The 18,760-nt window shown below is 36.4% G+C and overlaps 1 protein-coding gene across 2 annotated transcripts in view; it reads right to left on the reverse strand.

Annotated features, from left to right (window-relative positions):
• The window catches only part of NKAIN2 (sodium/potassium transporting ATPase interacting 2), a 1,261,504-nt gene that overhangs the window by 686,512 nt on the left and 556,232 nt on the right, over positions 1-18,760 (reverse strand). For both annotated transcript variants that reach the window (XR_009549596.1, XM_060190517.1), the window contains exon 2: positions 4,594-4,731. Coding sequence is in view for 1 of the 2 variants with exons in the window: in XM_060190517.1 (XP_060046500.1) it covers positions 4,594-4,731 (138 nt within the window). In the remaining variant the exon portion in view is untranslated. The remainder of the gene's footprint in view (positions 1-4,593; positions 4,732-18,760) is intronic.

The following is an 18,760-nucleotide window of genomic DNA, read 5'->3' on the forward strand; positions in this document are numbered from 1 at the left end:
AGGGAAGCAATTACAGAAGTCAGACCTTCCACCTTCTGCATTCCAGAATGACCCTGGGTCCATACTCCCAGAGGGTTAAAGAAAAGAAAGCTCTCAGGGGAGGGGATGGGATATGGAGTTCTGGTAGTGGTAACTGTGTGGAGTTGTACCCCTGTTATCCTATGGTTTTGTCAGTTTTTCCTTTTTACAAATAAAAAGAGAAAGAAAAAAGGAAAGAAAGTCAGGAAGAAAGAAAGAAAGAAAGAAAGAAAAGAAAGAAAGAAAGAAAGAAAGAAAGAAAGAAAGAAAGAAAGAAAGAGAGAAAGAAAAATGTAAACAGATAGATAACACAGCACTAAAGTATCCTCCAGTGGTATTTGGGCCTCTTGTATAAAGCAAAGAAGCACACTATAAAGGTGAGTTATTTTTGTCGGTTTAAAATGTTATTTTTTAAAGTGAGGGTGTTTTTAAGATCTTTATAGATCACAATTACAAAATACATTGTTAGTGCAGCTTGCCAATAATTATAAATTTCTCTGCTAAATTTGATCCTTCATAGACTAGAAATTATGTCATTTGTTTCCAATCATATTTCTTTTAATTTGAATTCCTTTGTTATCTTCAGGGAAACTAAAAAAAGTTACAATTTTATTGAAAATTCTCTATTTTCCCAAATCCACTTTGACTTTCCATATATAGTGATAGCCTGAGATTATATTAGCCCACTGTTACAGAGATTATTTGTTAACTGGAAAATATAGAAAAACAGATTACTAGAATAGTGATTAGCACCAGAAACTAGGTTCTACTTGATTGCAAATCTAAAATACAGTTTTGTTGTCCTGATAAAACCCTGAGGTGAAGGCCAGAGTGCATTGGGACACTGTTACTACCACTGGAGGTAGAAAGAACAACCATGAAATTTTTGGGAGCAAGATGTTTTTCAGTCCAGGACAAAAAAATACATCAGAATGATTATTATTATAATTATTATTTTGACCATTACCTGCAATTACTGCAATTATGGACAATATGCTTATAAATGTGTGAAACTAAGAAATCCTAGGAAATAGCTGACAATGTTATTTGTTGTCTTCTAGCACCACATAACAGGATATTGAAAATGAGACATAAAGAAAAAAAAGAACAATTCAGTTTTCAGACAGACTTTTGAGGATGTATTTCCAACCCAGGGCTTGCTGAGTTTGGAAAAAAAAAAATTTGCATTTACAGCATCTCCAGCTGACAAAAAGATTTTCCTAGTAAGATATTGTCTCAGAGAAAAGATCAAATTCAGAATGTTGTCTGCAAGTCAAGATCAAATCAAAGATGTAGCTCAAAGACATTGTTAAGACCTCAGAAAGATTTCAGACATTGTCTCAGCTACATAGCATTTCTTCCATCTAAAAGATGTCCCATGGCATCCTAACTCTTATCTTGCATTTTTGTCTTGAAAAAAATGTATATATTTTATCCAAAGGGATGAAACAATAAATTGATAAATGGAAATCTTGTATTAATTTTATAGAGTTGCAGCTTGGAATAAGAGATAAAAATAGTTCAACCAATAGTTTAGAAATCTGTAATTTTGTTTTAAATTGCTGTCATCATATTTCTAGCTTATATAATTTGGTGTTATTTTCAAATAATAGTATTACAGCAAAAAAAAATAAAGAAAAACATTATAGTTAGTATTTACTGAGCATTTTTAAACACAAAGAATTCTGCTAAAGTCATTTTTGAGAATTTCCCACTTACTCTTCAAAACAAACTTACTAGTTTTTAAATTGTCCCCAAAAGGGGCCAGGCTGGTTAAGTGCACACATTACAGTGTGCAAGGACCTGGGTTCACACCCCTAGTCCCTACCTACAGGTGAAAGCTTCATGAGTGATGAAGCAAGGCTGCAGGTGTTTCTCTGTCTCTTTTCCTATCTCTATCTCCTCCCTCTCAATTTCTGACTCTGTCCAATAATAAATAAACAAATAATACTTTTAAAATGCTAAAAAATAAAAATAAGTAAATTGTCCAAAATTTTGATCTACATTCAGATTTTTATCTACAGAATATCAGAAATAAAGGAGATGACATGTTTTTTCTTTTTCTTTTTCTTTTTTTTTTTTTTTTTAGTATTTTATTTATTCAATAGTGAGAAAGATAGGAGAAAAGAGAGAAAGAACCAGACATCACTCTGGTACATGTGCTGCTGGGGATTGAACTCAGAACCTCATGTTTGAGAGTCAATGCTTGACCCACTGCACCACCTCCCAGATCATGGAGATGACATATTTATATGATGATACTGAGAACAACATTAGTTATAAAAGGAAAATCATAAAGGAGGTGTTGGAAAGACAGCATATACGCAAGCAATAGACTTTCATGCCCGAGGATTAACAGGTCCCAGATTCAATACCCATACAACCATAGGCCAGTCAAGGCTGAACAATGCTCTGGAAAAAAATAATAAACCAACAAACAGCAATAATAACAAATACACAGAAAAGAGCTTCACAGTATAATGAAAGATTTAAGGTAATTTAACAAGCTTTCATTTTATGACAAAATAATTAACTAGAGATTATGTGTTAACACAATAACTCCTTTCATTTTATTTTTTTTAAATGCTGGAGAATATACCCTGTATTGTATACACATGGCATTTCTAAGCCTCCTCATCCAGTGTTTTCTATATACATTTTTGAACGAGTAAGGAAATACTAAAGCACTACTTTACCATCCATGATATTTCATTGTGCTGTGCTTAGTGTGCTTATGTGGTGCTAGAACTCAAACCCTGTAGATATAAGGCATGGTAAAACATCTACTCAATCCTATGAGTCACTTTCTGTGTCTCAGTGATTTCATAGGAGAGCAAAGGACTCTGGGGAAGAAGGGAAAGGGAGAATAGGAAGAAAATTTAGGGGGCCTATTACGTAACGAAATTGTATATATATATATATATATATATATATATATATATATATATATGTCAATGATTGGACTGTAAAGCATTAACCCTCCTTAGTAAAAAAATAAAAAATAAAAATAAGAACAAAGTATGAGTAAGAAAATGGGATCCAAAGTCAGAATTTGACAAATACAAGGTCTCAACTTCAGTATTATAACATCAGAAGACCAACTTCCAAGCACTGTCATATTTCCTTAACACTGTCAAATTACAATTTGAAATTATACATTCTTTGCAACTGAAAATATGAACATTATTGTGGCATCTTGTGTACTGAAAAATTTCATCCTGCAACAAAACAGGTCCTACATTTATTTTCACAAGGATTTACACAGCTCTAAATCCTGAGAGACGACAGACACACACTTAATTTACCTACAAAAGAAGACCTGGCATCTCACTCACTCATTCTTAGCTAGGTAGTAGACACTTGCTCAAAGCAGCCATAATATTGCTGATTTAATTATTAATAAACTTATGTGGGATGCTTATGACAGAGAGAACAGATCATAAGAGGGCCTTTTACTTTGGTGCAATACGCCAATTCCAGTTCAGGTTCTACTTGTGTTTGCTCTTCTGATCTTGTTTTTCAACTTCTGCCTAAGAGTGAGATCATCCCATATACATCCTTCTGTTTCTGACTTATTTCACTTAACATGGAATTTTCAAGGGCCATCCAAGATTGCACCAAAGTAAAAGACTCTGGGGTGGGGGGGTGGGGGAGAATACAGGTCCTTCAGAGGACCTAGTGGGGATTGTACTGTTATATGGAAAACTGAGAAATGTTACACATGTAAAAACTATTGTATTTACTGTCAAATGTAAAACATTAATTCCCCAATAAATAAATTTTAAAAAGAGGGCTTTTTTAATGTAATCCTTTGAGAAGCCTTAGAAAGCCTGCTGGTTCGCATTCAACAAGACAGAATATAGATATACTGATATATAAATCAGTATTTCAGTACAGACTTGATTTATAATTTTAAATGCATGCACACAGACATTATATTTGTCAAAAAATAAAAATGATGAAATCAAAAGATACATTAATTAAAATCTATAGTTGAGATCTGAGGCACATACAAACGCAAAAAAAAAAAATCTAAGTAACAGTTCCTGTAGCAACTACAATGCAGTTGTACTTTACTTTTATGTTAAATAAATTTAACTTAAGTGAGGATGTAAAATACTTTCTCTAAGTCTAAAAAAAAGCAATTATATAGAACACAGAGATTATGGCTAAGAATGACCTCTACTATTACAGTATTTTCTTGTTAAAAGCTTATATAAACTCATATTGACTTGAAACTGTATTCAACTTGTAAATGTGATTATGAAAATGACAAAATCCCCAGTAAAATGATTAAATGAGAGGTCATGATTTTACAATTTAGAAATAGAGGGGTGCAATCTTACTTACAGTACATGAAAACAGTGACTGAAAGAATAATTTATGAAAATATAATATGATTATATCCTCTGTCAAGTGTTTTGAACTTGACATTTTCAAGTACTACAGTTAAACAAGGAAAACAAATGGTAACTTAAGAATGTTATATGCATATGAGTTTTGAAGACATCTACCATTTGCATATCCCTTCTCTATTTCAATATATATTTTTAAAAAGACAGGAAGGGTACTTACTCCTGTTATGTAACGAGGTCTATATTGAATAGTTCCAAATAAACCAAGAATGACGATAATAATATGTACGAAATTTGCCAGGATAGGTGCCCACTGATATCCGAGGAAGTCAAATATTTGCCTCTCCAGCACACAAACCTAGAATAGCAAAACATAACATATAAGTAAACGCAGTGGTAAAAGAAAAAAAATTAAAAGGACCATATTGATGCTATAATTTTCAGCTCTGGCTCTGTTGCCATATCTGGTATTCATGTTTACCTAACAGTAAGACTCACATTTTCAGGAATATTTCAAAGGATAACTATGGGAACTGTGGCTCCACAATCAGCTACATATTTTCATAGACGATTTTGCAGAGGCATCAAGCTGTATTCACAGGATGTCGTCTGTTGCCATCCTAGGATAAATTACACTGTCATACAACTGTCAAATTCTTGAAGTCATCAGATCGGAAGTTCCAGAAATGAAACCCACATTAAGGATTTGTTGTTAGGCTCTGCTCAAATGTCATCATCTATGTTAGCAGTAAAATCAATGGGATTTCATGTTGAGTAGAAATAAATCTTTAGTAAGTTAAGAGACCTTGATTCTGTAACAGTTCTGCCACCAAATGACCTTAGTGCACTAGGTAAGTCATTTCTTTTCTCTGAGAAACTAATTTGCATTTACAAAATGCAAGAATTGAGTAAAGTCAATAGGAATAATAATAGGAATCCTAATATTATTGGAATATAAATCAAATATTACAGGACGTACCCTAACATAAAATTAAAATAGTCAAAAGCAAAAATAAAGCATCACTTTTCTTACTGCAAGAGTTGTAAATGATATCCAAATAGTGTGTATTTTTCTGTTCTTACAAATTGGCAACTTATATATATATAAAAATCTATACAGAAAGAGGAAAAAAACCCAATCAACTGGCTATCCAACTGATAATCAAGAGCACAACAAAAGAACACCAAGATTTCCTAGCAGTCAGAATTGCTAGGGTTTTTTTTTTTTTAATGTTTGCTTGTTTTTGTTTTGTTTTAAGAGAGAGAGAGAGGCCACAGTGAATACAGCACCACTTCATAGTCTGTAGTGCGGGTGATGATACTTCATGCATGTAAGTTTCACACTCTACCTACTGAATAGCCACCAAGGTAAAGAAGGGTGATTTAATATTGCAAGTGAAACCTGGATAGCTAGCAAATCTCCCATCAGATGTATCCCCTCCTTCCCTCACCAAAAAAAAAAAAATTGTTTGAGCTCAACCTAACTTGCTTGCCCTCAGGTGTAATGATAATAAATTATCTGTTCAAAGTAAAGTATTGCAAAGAGACCCCTGTTCTACAAAAAGATCCAAGCAATCACTTTTTTTTTCTGTCAGCCTAAAAGGAAAATAGTTTTAAAACACCTAAGTTAATAATATCACTAAGCTTTAATGATGTTTCTTGTCTGAAGGTGCTACAGACTCTTGAAACTGTGCTTTTATATTAAATACTAGTAGCTCTTTTTGATGATTCCTTGGATGATCATTATTTCCACTGAACTTTAACTGAGCAGCACATTTTCCCCAGACGGTATTGATACAGGAAATAAACTCTTGACAATAATAGTTTGCATAATGTCTCTTTTTTTCTAATCCACACTGGATACCATACAACTGTAATGATAATAGTTCAGCACAGTTAAATCTTAATTTAGTCTTGGTTTTATCAGCAAGTAAGAAAGAGAATCTAAGTCATTCTGCCCTGCTCATTCTAGATCTATAGTGCACAATGGTGTCCCAACAAACAGGACAATATTCTGATTGATTAATTTCCAGACTTACAAAACTTCATAGAACCTAACCTAATAAACCTGGAGCTACCTTCTACTGAATCTTCTTTTCAAAGGTTATCATCCAGTTAACACTACATACAAAGGCGGCCCATTTGTGATATGACAGTATTTAGATAGGCTCCATCAATACGTGGTTGCTCTCAGGACAGCATTGTTAATCCCCTCCAGCTCACCCTCATATAGAACTCTTCTTTCTTTTTTCCATATCCAATAAATAAACAGTAAGTAGAAATGTAAAGCTGCAGAAAGAATAAAGTACTATACCCTACAGATTTTAAGCATCATAACTGTGGGGACACAGCAGGAAAAAAGTATAGTGGAATGAACTGCATCCGTCAAACAGTGGGAAATTTCTCAATAAATGCTCCAATTATGGAAGCAAATAGTCATGCCATCATTGGTTATTAATATATATATATATATATACATATATATATGTGTGTGTGTGTGTGTGTGATAATATATTTGCTTTTCTGCAAGGATAAAATGAAGTTACAGGCACACCAATCTGTCTCTTTAAAGACAGATTTAAGAGTTTCATCAAACATTACTTATAAGTCGAAGCACACTGTATAAGTTAATGTGTAATTTTATCAGATTTTGCTTTCCTTTTTGATTGCTCCTATTAACCATCATATGTAGCTTTATAGCAGATTCTACAAATTAGAGTTAGGACTGCAGAAAGGAATATTTCTTGAAAAATTCAGTGAGCATTAAGGAAGCAATAATTTATAGAGGTAGTTACAGTTGTTTTCCTAATGATTCAACAGGATGTGCACCAACTATGAAAATACTAGAAGCTGGGCTAGGGAGATAGCATAATGGTTATGCAAAAGACTCATCCTTGATGTTCTGAGATCCCAGATTCAATCCCTGGCACTATCAAAAGCCAGAGCTGAGCAGTGCTCTGGTCTCAGTGTCTGTCTGTCTACCTGCCTATCCAACTCTCTCACTAAAATACATACATGCATAAAATAATTGGGGCTGGAGGTTGGAGTAAAGGTAACTAATATTTGTTAAGAGCATTCATTAAGCACATATTATTATTCCCAGTCATGAGTTACCTCATTATACTAGACAAAACCTAGGGAAAAAATCCCCACCTCCCTGGAGTCCTACCCCTCTATAGAAAGATAGAAAAAGGCTGGGGGTATGTATTGACCTGTCAACACCCATATTGAGCAGAGAAGCAATTACAGAAACCAAACCTCCCACCTTCTGCTCCCCATAAAGATCTTTAGTCCATACTCCTAGAGGAACAAAGAATAGAGAAACTTCCAATGGAGGGCAGGGGATATGGTACTCTGGTGGTGGGAATTGTATGGAATTGTAACCCTCTTATCCCTAACCTTGTCAGTCATTATTAATTCACAAATAATTTTTTTAATCAACCTTGTAAAGCATAATAGTGGGGATACCTTATCACCAAAGTTTCCTCTATTGACATGGAGGTGAAATTTGAACCCGGTCCATATGTAGGACAAATCAGGCACACTATGAGTTGTCTGAATGGCCTGTCATTTTAATCTCCTACAATATGATTATATATATAATGTTAAAGAGGAAAAACCTTTCTGATCAGTGCATTAATTAATTGATTTACATTAAGTTTACTGTATCAGCCTTTTAATGATGACCAATATTCCTACTGATCAGCACAGGAGTTTTGACCTGTTCCTGTTTCCAGGCTGGTTCACTCCTCCTTAGGCAACCTGGTGGTCCCTGGCTCTCGAGAGGTCACAATATTGATGCTGAACTTAGTGGAGACACCCGATCTATTGGCATAGTGCACTACAGCCTGGAACTCCTGGGCTCAAGCAATCTCCAAATCCCAGAGTAGCTGGGACTACAAGAGTGCACCAGCACACCCAGCAATGACCAGTACTCCTAAAAAGCCGGTGCATATTCTTCAAGATACAATTTATACTTCTGAAAATCCAGACATGACCTTGACTGGGCAGTAAATTGCCAGACATGCATGCATGAATCCTCGTGTTTGCTCACTGGCTATATATGCTAGAGTAACACTTGTGGTCTCTCTGTCTCTCTGTCTCTGTCTCTCTCTCCAACACACACACATACACTATTAAACAATTTTCTGGAAAAATAGCTTAGATAGTAGAATATTTTACTTATGTTCCTGAGGCTTATGGTTCAATCCCTGGTGTCACATAAACAGAAGTACTCTGAGTTCTCTCTTTCTCTCTCTCTCCCCATCTAGTGTAAAACTTAAATCTTTTAACTATATTTACATATATATATTTATGCCAGATGGTTGTGCACCAGGTTAAGTGCTCACATTACAGAGAGCAAGGACCCAAGTTCAAGTCCCCAGCCCCCACCTGTATGGGGGGCAGCTTCACGAGTAGTGAAGCAGGGCTGCAGATGTCTCGGGCTCTTCCATTCTATATCTCTCCTTCCCTCTCAATTTTTCTCTGTCTTTGTCTAATAATACATATATAAAATAGTAAATATATGTGTGTGTGTGTTCAAGGAATTTCACACTCTTCAATTTATACCTCAGAAAACAGAGTCCAATTAAACTAAATTTTAGTTACCTTAATTTGACCTCTTAATACAAGGAAACAAGCTTGTTTCAAATGTTTGCATGGCAAATGGGAAACCTTTGCATTTGCTAAGTAATGGCTGCTAATTAATTTTCAACAAGAAAATTACACAAACATGACTAAGTTAAAGATTTTTTAAAATGACAAAATGTCATGTTTACAGATAGATACTTTCAACAAGTGGGGCCGAGAATTGATTTCCTTGAGACACTGCATTTTGCTAAATACACACACACACACACACACACACACACACACACACACACGTGCTGCCAGAGCTTCACCACCTAGATTCAAGCTCTATCCCCAACACAGTGTCCTTTCCCCACTACCTGCCTGTCTTCCTTCCTTAATCCCTTTCAATCTGGGGGCCAGGTGTTGGTGCACTTGCTTAAGCACACGTTATCTCCCCCCCTAATGTCCTTTCTTTTTTTCAGACAAAGAGAGAAATATACAAAGTGAGGTTGAAAGGACAGAGAAAGACATTGCAGCAGTACCAAAGCTTCCATACTTTTCCCAATGTGGTGGGACTTGGGTTAGATCATGGGTCATAAACACAGCAAAGAAAACACCCTCCCAAGTGAAATATGCTGCCAGTCTAATACTTAGCATTTCTTATTGAAATCTCTTCTCTAATGTTGCTGTAATTTTCTTAAGTCCTTAAATGTTAACTTATGATTTAGTATAAATAATACGAAATTAAATCTATACCTTGTCTCTGAGAGAAAAATATGCTTGTATTCAAATACAGTGGGACATAGGAGTCTCTTATTTAAAACGACAAATTATTACTAAGTGCTAAAAGCAGGTCTGTGGAAATAACAGAATAGTATGCATAAGACTTTTATACCTGAGGCTCCCTCTGAAGTCCCAGGTTCAGTCCCTAAATATTGCCATAAATTAGAGATGAGCAATGTTCTGATCTATTATGTGTCACCCATCCATATGTCCATTCATCATTCCGTCTGTCCATTTGTCTGTGCTTCTCTTTGTATCTCTGTCATTACACTAAATAAAACAATAAGCAAATGAAAGGTCTTAGTCCCAGTTTAAAAACAGATAGTGAACAAATTAATGGACACTCTTGATTTCTGCCTTTCTGTACCTTTCCTCTTTTCATAGTCTCCATATTCCTCAGGAACCCAAGTCTTTAGATCGTCTCAAATGAAAGAGACAGATGATAGATTCAGCTTCCTAGACTAGGAAAACTGAGTAAATTTACATTGCCCAAGTATACTTCCGGGAAGTAAGAGTGAACATTTAATAGAACTGTTGAAGTTCAGAAGATACAATACTAGCTTTGCTATGGTATAAAAGTTAAAAATACAAGGGAAAGTCAGGATAAAAACAGAAACAGGGTCCGGGCAGTAAATCACTCAATTAAGTGCACATAGTACAAAGTGCTAGGATCTGGGTTCGAGTCCCCTAATCCCCATCTGCAGGGGGGATGTTTCACAAGTGGTGAAGTATGTATGGCGGTGTCTCTTTGTCTCTCACCCTCACTGTCTCCCCCTCATCTCTCAATTTCTTACTGTCCTGTCCAATAAAATGGAAAACATGGCCGTGTGGAGCAGTGGATTCCTAGTGTCGGGCAACAAGCCCCAAAGATAACCTTGGAGGCAAAATAATGATGATGATGATGATGATAATGAAACAGGTATACCAGTTACCAGAATTAACCAGAAGTTCTTATTTCATCAGTAGGGACTAAAAAAAAAGTTTAGATGAGGGGCTGAACAGTGGTTGAGTATCCATGTTGCAAAGAGCAAAGACAAGGGCTACAAAGCCAGGGACAGGGATTTCCCTTTCTTTCTGTCCCTCTCCACCTCCACTCCCCCTCAATAACACAGAAATAAATAAGCTAATTAATTAAGTTAAAATTAGATTAGATTAGGGGCCAGGTGTACCTACTTAAACTCTCACATTACTTATTGCAAGGACGCAGGTTTAAACCCCTGCTCCCCACCTGCAGGAGTGAAGCTTTGCAAATGGTGAAGAAATGTTGCTGATATCTCTGTTTCTCTCCCTCTCAATCTCCCTATTCTCAATTTCTCTGTCTCTATACAATAATAAATAAATTAAAAACAAACAATAGATTAGATAGATTTAAGAGACCTGTCATAATTCTGTCAATTGAAATTACTGCTGCTTTTTTTTTTTTCTACATTCCAGTCAATTGTGGTCATTTCTTTTTTCAATTTATTTCCTGCCCCATAGAGAACTTCAGTAAGCTAGAGGAATAGGAGGAAACAGCTCTGGGATCCATTTAAGACAAGATTCCTTTAGCGAGGAGTGAGACCTTCTTGCTTTAGAGATTGACTTGGATTCACTTTTCTCCTGTGACCAACGCCCTGGAACAGGGAAGTGGGACAGTAATTTCAAATATAGTATTTGTTGGTAATTTCCTCCATCTTTAATAAAGCTGCTAATTCTTTCAGCTAGTGGTGTTTATATACACTCCTCACATTTGGGAGCTACTCTCTGCCCTAACCCAACTTTCTAGTCCAATTCCCAGCTCTGACATAATCTTCTTAGACAATAATTTTAGCAGACCTATTTGTTAGCTATCAGGCTCAAGAAGTACTGAAGTCATGTGCCATATGGAACATATATAAAAGAGATTTTCTGACATGACAACCCTTAGTTTCATTTGATCTTTGGGTTCCCATTTATTGAACAACTAAATTTATTTATTATTATTTTTTAATTTTTTAATTATAAAAAGGAAACATTGACTAAACAATAGGATAAGAGGGGTACAACTTCATACAATTCCCACCACTAAAACTGTTGGGAAGTTGTGAGGAGCCTCACAAAGCACCCTGCATTTTTCTGCCTCCAGGAGCCTGGCACTCCTTAAAACATTAAGCCATCTCCCCTTGCTTCACCCTGCATTTCTGGTACTATGGCTTATCTATATAATTATTGTTTTGCCTGAAAGATCCCCACCCATTTCATTCCTTTGATCTGTCTTCTTTCTACCCTCAAGACCCTCCCTGCCTCCAGGGTATTATTAATTCTACCAGGTAAAACCCTTGCAACAGTTGCTAGGAAGTTCCTACCTTTCCAGCTACCTTTTGCCTTTCTCTGCCCTTTTCCTAGCCATTTCTGTTTCCGGCCTGCCACTTCCGGGTCTGCCCTTTAAAAGCCTTGGCTCTTTGATCAATAAAAAAAAAAATGCATTGCCTCGCCATCATGTGTTTGGTTCCTGAGTCATCTCCCTCGAGTAGCTAAGTGAGTAGCAGCCCAGGCTGACTTCTTATGGGTACTGGGTACTGTCCAGTTCTCTCCAACCCAGAGAATACGGCCCTGGAAGAGGCACCCCCACACTAGCCCAGCAAGAACTCTCTATCCCATCCCCTCCCCTGATAGCTTTTCTATTCTTTAACCCTCTGGGAATATGTATCCAAAGTCCCTGTGGGATGCAGCAGGTGGAAGGTCTGGCATCTGTAATTGCTTCCCCACTGAACATGGGCAATGACAGGTTGATCCATACTCCCAACCTGTCTCTCTCTTTCCCTACTGGGGAAGGGCTCTGGGGAAGCAGAGCTCCAGGACACATTGGTGGGGTTGTCTGTCCATGGACGTCTGGTCAGCATCCTGCTAGCATCTGGAACCTGGTGGTTGAAAAGAGAGTTAACATACAAAGCCAAACAAATTGTAGACTAGTCATGGACGTAAAGGCTGGGAGTGTGAATCAACCTGCCAACACCCATATCCAGTGGAGAAGCAATTACAGAAACCAGACATCCCACCTTCTGCACCCCATAAAGAATTTTGGCCCATATTCCCAGAGAGATAAAGAATAGGAAGCTTCTAATGGAGGAGATGGTATACAGAACTTTGGTGGTATGAACTGTAAATCTGTTATCGTACAATATTGTTAATCATTATTAAATCACTTATAAAAACAAAATTAAAATAACTAAAAGATTTTTTTCTAAACAAAAGTTGTATTTGCTTTTGAGGTAACCTTGACTTATAATACTATAAAATGTTTGAACAATTTCATACTTCTTAAAAATGTATTATCCCCACATAAATCACTAGTTAATTAATATGAGAGGGGGAAAACTAATTTTATGTCTCGAAGTTTTTCAAAACACAAACTGAATCTTTTCAATATATAGGCTGTATAATTGATATGCAGACTCTCTCAAAAGCCTAGACCAAGTAGATCAGAAGCAACGAATAGCACAGCTATATACAAGATACTGGGTACTGTACAGCAAACCCTAACAAAAGGACTTTTCAAAGTTAACCCAATTACCAAATAATGTGATGATAACATTAACTGTTGATTGTCTTTTTGAACCCTAAGACAGCAGGAACCTCACATCTCCACTATAGAACCCCTACTTCCCCCAGTCCTGGAACCATTGGATAGGGCCCACTTTCCCATCCATATCAAATAATATTGCATCTGCCGATCACAACCTAACCAACACAACAATTGCCACCTCAACATGGTTCACTTCAGACTGTGTCCAGAGACTTCACGTGTGTAATGACAACCCTTCAGCTTCATTACTCGGGTAGGACCTTTCCTTTCATAGTATACTCTAATTTCATCTCAGGTGGTTCACTTTCTAAGAAAGTCCCAAAATCTAGATATAGACCAAGTTCTGTGAGAGAGAGCATATGTTCACACGTATCCGTAAACTACTGCAAAATATATACCTGAAAGCAGAAGTACACTAGAGTTTGCAGTGAGTACCTCCCTAACACTTCCTCTCCACTATTCAAGGCTTTGGGTCCATGATTGCTCAACAATTTGTTTGGCTTCGCATGTTAACTCTCTTTTCAGTCACCAGGTTCCAGATGTCATCAGGATGCCGGCCAGGCTTCCCTAGACTGAAGACCCCACCAATGTGTCCTGGAGTTCCGCTTCCCCAGAGACCCACCCTACTAGGAAAAGAAAGAGGCAGACTGGGAGTATGGACCGACCAGTCAACGCCCATGTTCAGAGGGGAAGCAATTACAGAAGCCAGACCTTCTACCTTCTGCAACCCACAATGACCCTGGGTCCATGCTCCCAGAGGGATAGACAATGGGAAAGCTATCAGGGGAGGGGGTGGGAAATGGAGATTGGGTGGTGGGAATTGTGTGGAGTTGTACCCCTCCTACCCTATGGTTTTGTTAATTAATCCTTTCTTAAATAAAAAATAAAAACAAAATTCCATCACAAAAAAAAATGTATTATCCCAGACTCAGCACCAAAGAACCAATATCCTTGTGTTGAACCCTCTGCATTTTGTAATATACTTTTACCCGAAGTCCTTTGGGTCACTTCAGTTTATAGTTTGAGTTCTTCATTTTGTCTTTATTTAACTTTGCTGGTATTTCTTGCTTCTTTTATTTATTTTCCCCTTTTAAGAATGTTAATTCTTATATTTGCATCTGTCCTATCTTTGATGAATCTTTCCAAGCTAGGTCTCAACTACATTCTGCTTACTTACTCTCTTCAGAAGTCTTCTATGTTTAATTGTGACCTAGAGAATACTCAGGAGTGTTTGTTCCATAAAAGATGCCCTATTTTTTTTAAATCCTTAATACAACTTAAAGAAAATTGTAGAATTTAGAGTGATCTGGGACTTTAAGGTGTTATCTAATATATCAGAAAGCAAAACTGTGTAAATATGACTGATGACATTTTCTCTTGAAGATTCTCTATGTTAATAATGAAAAAAATGAATGGGAAAATACATGCCAATTTTAAAACATCATATGAAGAAGATATGAGACCTTGTTCATCTTAATAAAAGATCTGATGCATATATAAAATTAAGATGACAAACTAGACCTGATTCATATATAAAATTAAGATGATAAACTTGATATACCTATAAGGTATACACAAAGTCAAAGTCAAACATATAGTTTTATTTGAAGAGTTTTAGCTACTCTTGGATAACTGAAATTATTCAAATGATTGTGAGTGTGTTTTCATACATATATTTTCATCAAATGGAACAAAAACCAGATTGCAAGGTGTTTTCCAGGAATGGTTCACAGGTAAATTATCATGAGTGAGGAACTAGCTCAAGCAGTTAGAGTACAGGTCTTTTATGCCTGAGGTTCTCAGTTTCACCCCAAGCACTTAATGTGCTATTGTGGTGCTATAGTTCCTTTCTATCTTATGTGAATCAAACTCACTCTCTCTCTCTCTCTCCATATACAGGTATAAATTTATGTATGTATACATGTATACATAAGACTAAATATTTAATTCAATTAAAGATCATAGATTATATATATATATATCCCTTCAACTGAATAAAGAATTTATTTTTTTTCTCATAAGAGCCTTTCTTAAAAACAAGATAAAAATAATATACTACAATATATTACAAATAGGGACTTCCAGCAAGATGGTGGCCTTGAATGCAGCTCTCCTAGTTGGTTCCAGAGGCCAAGTGAAGTCTGAACATTCAAAAGACTTGCATAGAAGATTGTACAGCTCAGAGGAGTATACGAGAAACCAGAATGTTGAGGAGACCATCATTATAATAACCAGAAGGCAATGATGATGGGGAAAAAAAAGGCAAACCAATAGCAGGATCTCAATTTGAGACAACAGCTCAATACCAAGTTAAAAAGACAAGAGAATTCTACTACATAGAACTATCTAAAGATGAAAGAAGTAAACCTTTTATATGTACCTCTTCCCACCGATCATCCTTGGCTACTCTAGACCTCCAGAGATCTCAGACTTAATCCATGAACTCAATTATTAACACCTTTCCCGACGTATTTTTCGGGAGGGTAATGGGGCACTGTCCATCGCAGCTCCCTGCTAAAGACATTTGAGAGGTCCCAGATTTATTGTGTATATCTTTAGCCAAATCTTTGGATGAACTAGATAAGCATGATACCTCCACCACAACAAATCACCTTAGGAACAGAAAGTTCACCCCAAAGAGAACCAATTAAGGAAGGATTCCCTATAGAGTCCACTGAAGCACAATAATATACATCATAAAAGGGAAACATAAGAAAATACACTTACTACCTTCACCAAAAGGCCAAGACAAATGTCCTGAAAAAAAAACACAACTAAATACATAGGAGATAGGTAAGCTCTCTGAAAATGTTCAGTCATCAACATTCTCAGAGAAATAATGAAGCGAATGATGGATAATTCCAAAAACAGAGAAGCAATGAACAAATTCAAGTAGAAAACAAAGAAATAAAAGTTGCAGAAGCTGAACTAATGATCACACTAGCTGAGCGAAAGGTCAGAGTATCTAAAGAGGCCACAAACTGGGCTTCTTTTTCTAGCGTTTGCCCTTCTTCCGTAGCCAGTCAACAGCGTCAGGTTGAGCCTGATGTAAAGTTTCGAGACCTCCTTTGAATCTAATGAGTACAAATGAGGACCATAACAGCAGAATGGCAGAGGGTGAAAACTCAGTAAGTTTAAAGATAAGGCAGAGAATACTAAGGTAAAGCACGAAAGACAAGAAAAGGAATAAAAGTGAAAATAACATTAAATATTTATGGGATAAATTTAAAATGCATCCCAGAAGAAGAGAAAGGGGAAGATGTACTGGGGGAGATACCTGAGAAGTTCCTCCAACAGCACAAAAGGAGAGATGTTCAACTCCAGAAATACAGAATGCCACATAAAGCAAAATAAAGTGTGTGCACACCGAGGCATATTATAATTAAAATTACAAAAACAAATATGAAAAAGATCCTGAGGGCAACAAGAGAAAACTAAATAACCACCTACAGGAAAACTTGGGCGGTAGTATAGCATGTTAAGTGCACATGGCATGAAGTGCAAGGACCAGCGTAAGGATTCCGATTTGAGCCCCCGGCTCCCCAACTGCAGAGGGGTGGCTTCACAGGCAATGAAGCATGTCTGCAGGTGTCTATCTTTCTCTCCCTCTCTCTGTCTTCCCCTCCTCTCCCAATTTCTCTCTGTCCTACACAACAACAGCAACAACAATAATAATAACAAAGATAAACAGCAAGGGCAACAAAAGGGAAAAAAATACCCTCCAGGAGCAGTGGGTTCGTGGTGTAGGCACCAAGCCCCAGAAATAACCCTGGAGGCAGAGAGAGAGAAAGAGAGAAAGAGAGACAGACAGACAGAAAGAGAGACACACAGAGAGACCCCGAAGACCAGAATATGACGGCAAAATATTTAAGAACTGCATGATATTTATAGAGAGTTCAATGCAATGAGAAAGGCTTCCAATAAAATATATATATATATATATATATACATACACACACACTGCCTTTCTGGGCTTTAATTTACATTGGATAGAGAAATTTAAAGCCATATGTATAAGCAAATCTGAAAGGATCTATCGCAACTAGACCTACTTTACAAAACATTTTCTAAAGGGACTCATAAAAACAAACAAATCAAAAACTACAATAAACAACACCTACATAAAATGACAGGAATTAATTCATAATATTCATAGTTTACTGTGAATATTCTGAATTTAACTCTTAAAAGAAACAGGTACATAATGGATCAAGAAACACAGCTCAGAAATGAACTATTTGCAGGAAACAAATTTCACTCAACAGGACAAATACAGCCTCATAGATTAAGGCTGGAAAATAATAGTAATACCAGCTAATGAAACACATAAGAAAACATCTATATTTGACACAATAAACTTTATGATAGGTTAAGCAATAAAAGACAAGGACAGATTCTATATGGTGACAAAAAATCAGTTAACTAAGATCATATAAGTCTCATAAACATCAGTGTATGATAAATAAAAAATCACTAACAGGAATGAAGAGATACTTCAATAGAAACAGAATGATAATATGGGGACCTTAATGCCCCCCTATTCTATATAGACAGACCAGCTAGATTGCAAATGAATAAGAAAAAAAAGAGAGAGAGATCACTAATTGAAAAGACAGATAGGTTGGATCTAACAGATACCAGGAAAGTAGAATAGATTTCTTACTCAAGCTCCTCTGGAGCATTTTCAAAGATAGAAGGCATGCAGGGTCACAAAGACAGTATGTTCATGGCAGTACTATTTGTAATTCCCAACATTTAGAAACAACCCAAGTGTCCAATAATATATGCATGGTACAAGAAGCTGAGGCAAATCTGCACAGTCAAATACTACACATCTGTATGAATCTATAACATATTCTCCTTCACTATAACATGAATCCAACTAGACAGAATCATGTTGTGCAAGATAAACCAGAAGGAGAAGGATGTATACTGGTTCGTCTCATTCACAGATGGGCTCTAAGATGCAAAGCAAAGGACCATATAAGGTGAGTCCTCAGTGGAGTATAGTGTATCATAGTAGATTTGGAAACTTAGAAGGGTTCAGGGAGGATTAGCAAGAGAAGGTTGTGCATCTAAGAGCCTAAAATGTAATATGATGATGGTTTGGTTAAGGGTGAAATGTACTGATATTTATTGTGGGGCAAATGTGGAAATATACCCATGAGACACTGAAAATCCTGTAAATGAACATTTTCTCAGTGAAGTGATACTGGAGTTAAACACTGGATCACAACTGAACACTACTGAAAAAAATCTGTCTCTACATGGTTTTGATTGTAATGAAAGTCAATATAATATAGCACCATGGTTCAGAGCCAAGGCTATGAATTAAACAATCTAAGTCGATTCTAATGCATATGTGACCAGATGATATCAGCCAATTTTTAAATCTTTGTTTTTGACCTATAAGGTGGGGATATTGTAGAGCATATATTCTAAGATTTTCATGAATAATAACATATCTAGAGTATATAATAAGTGTACT

This window comes from Erinaceus europaeus, chromosome 4 (assembly GCF_950295315.1).
Source record: "Erinaceus europaeus chromosome 4, mEriEur2.1, whole genome shotgun sequence".
NCBI lineage: Eukaryota > Metazoa > Chordata > Mammalia > Eulipotyphla > Erinaceidae > Erinaceus > Erinaceus europaeus.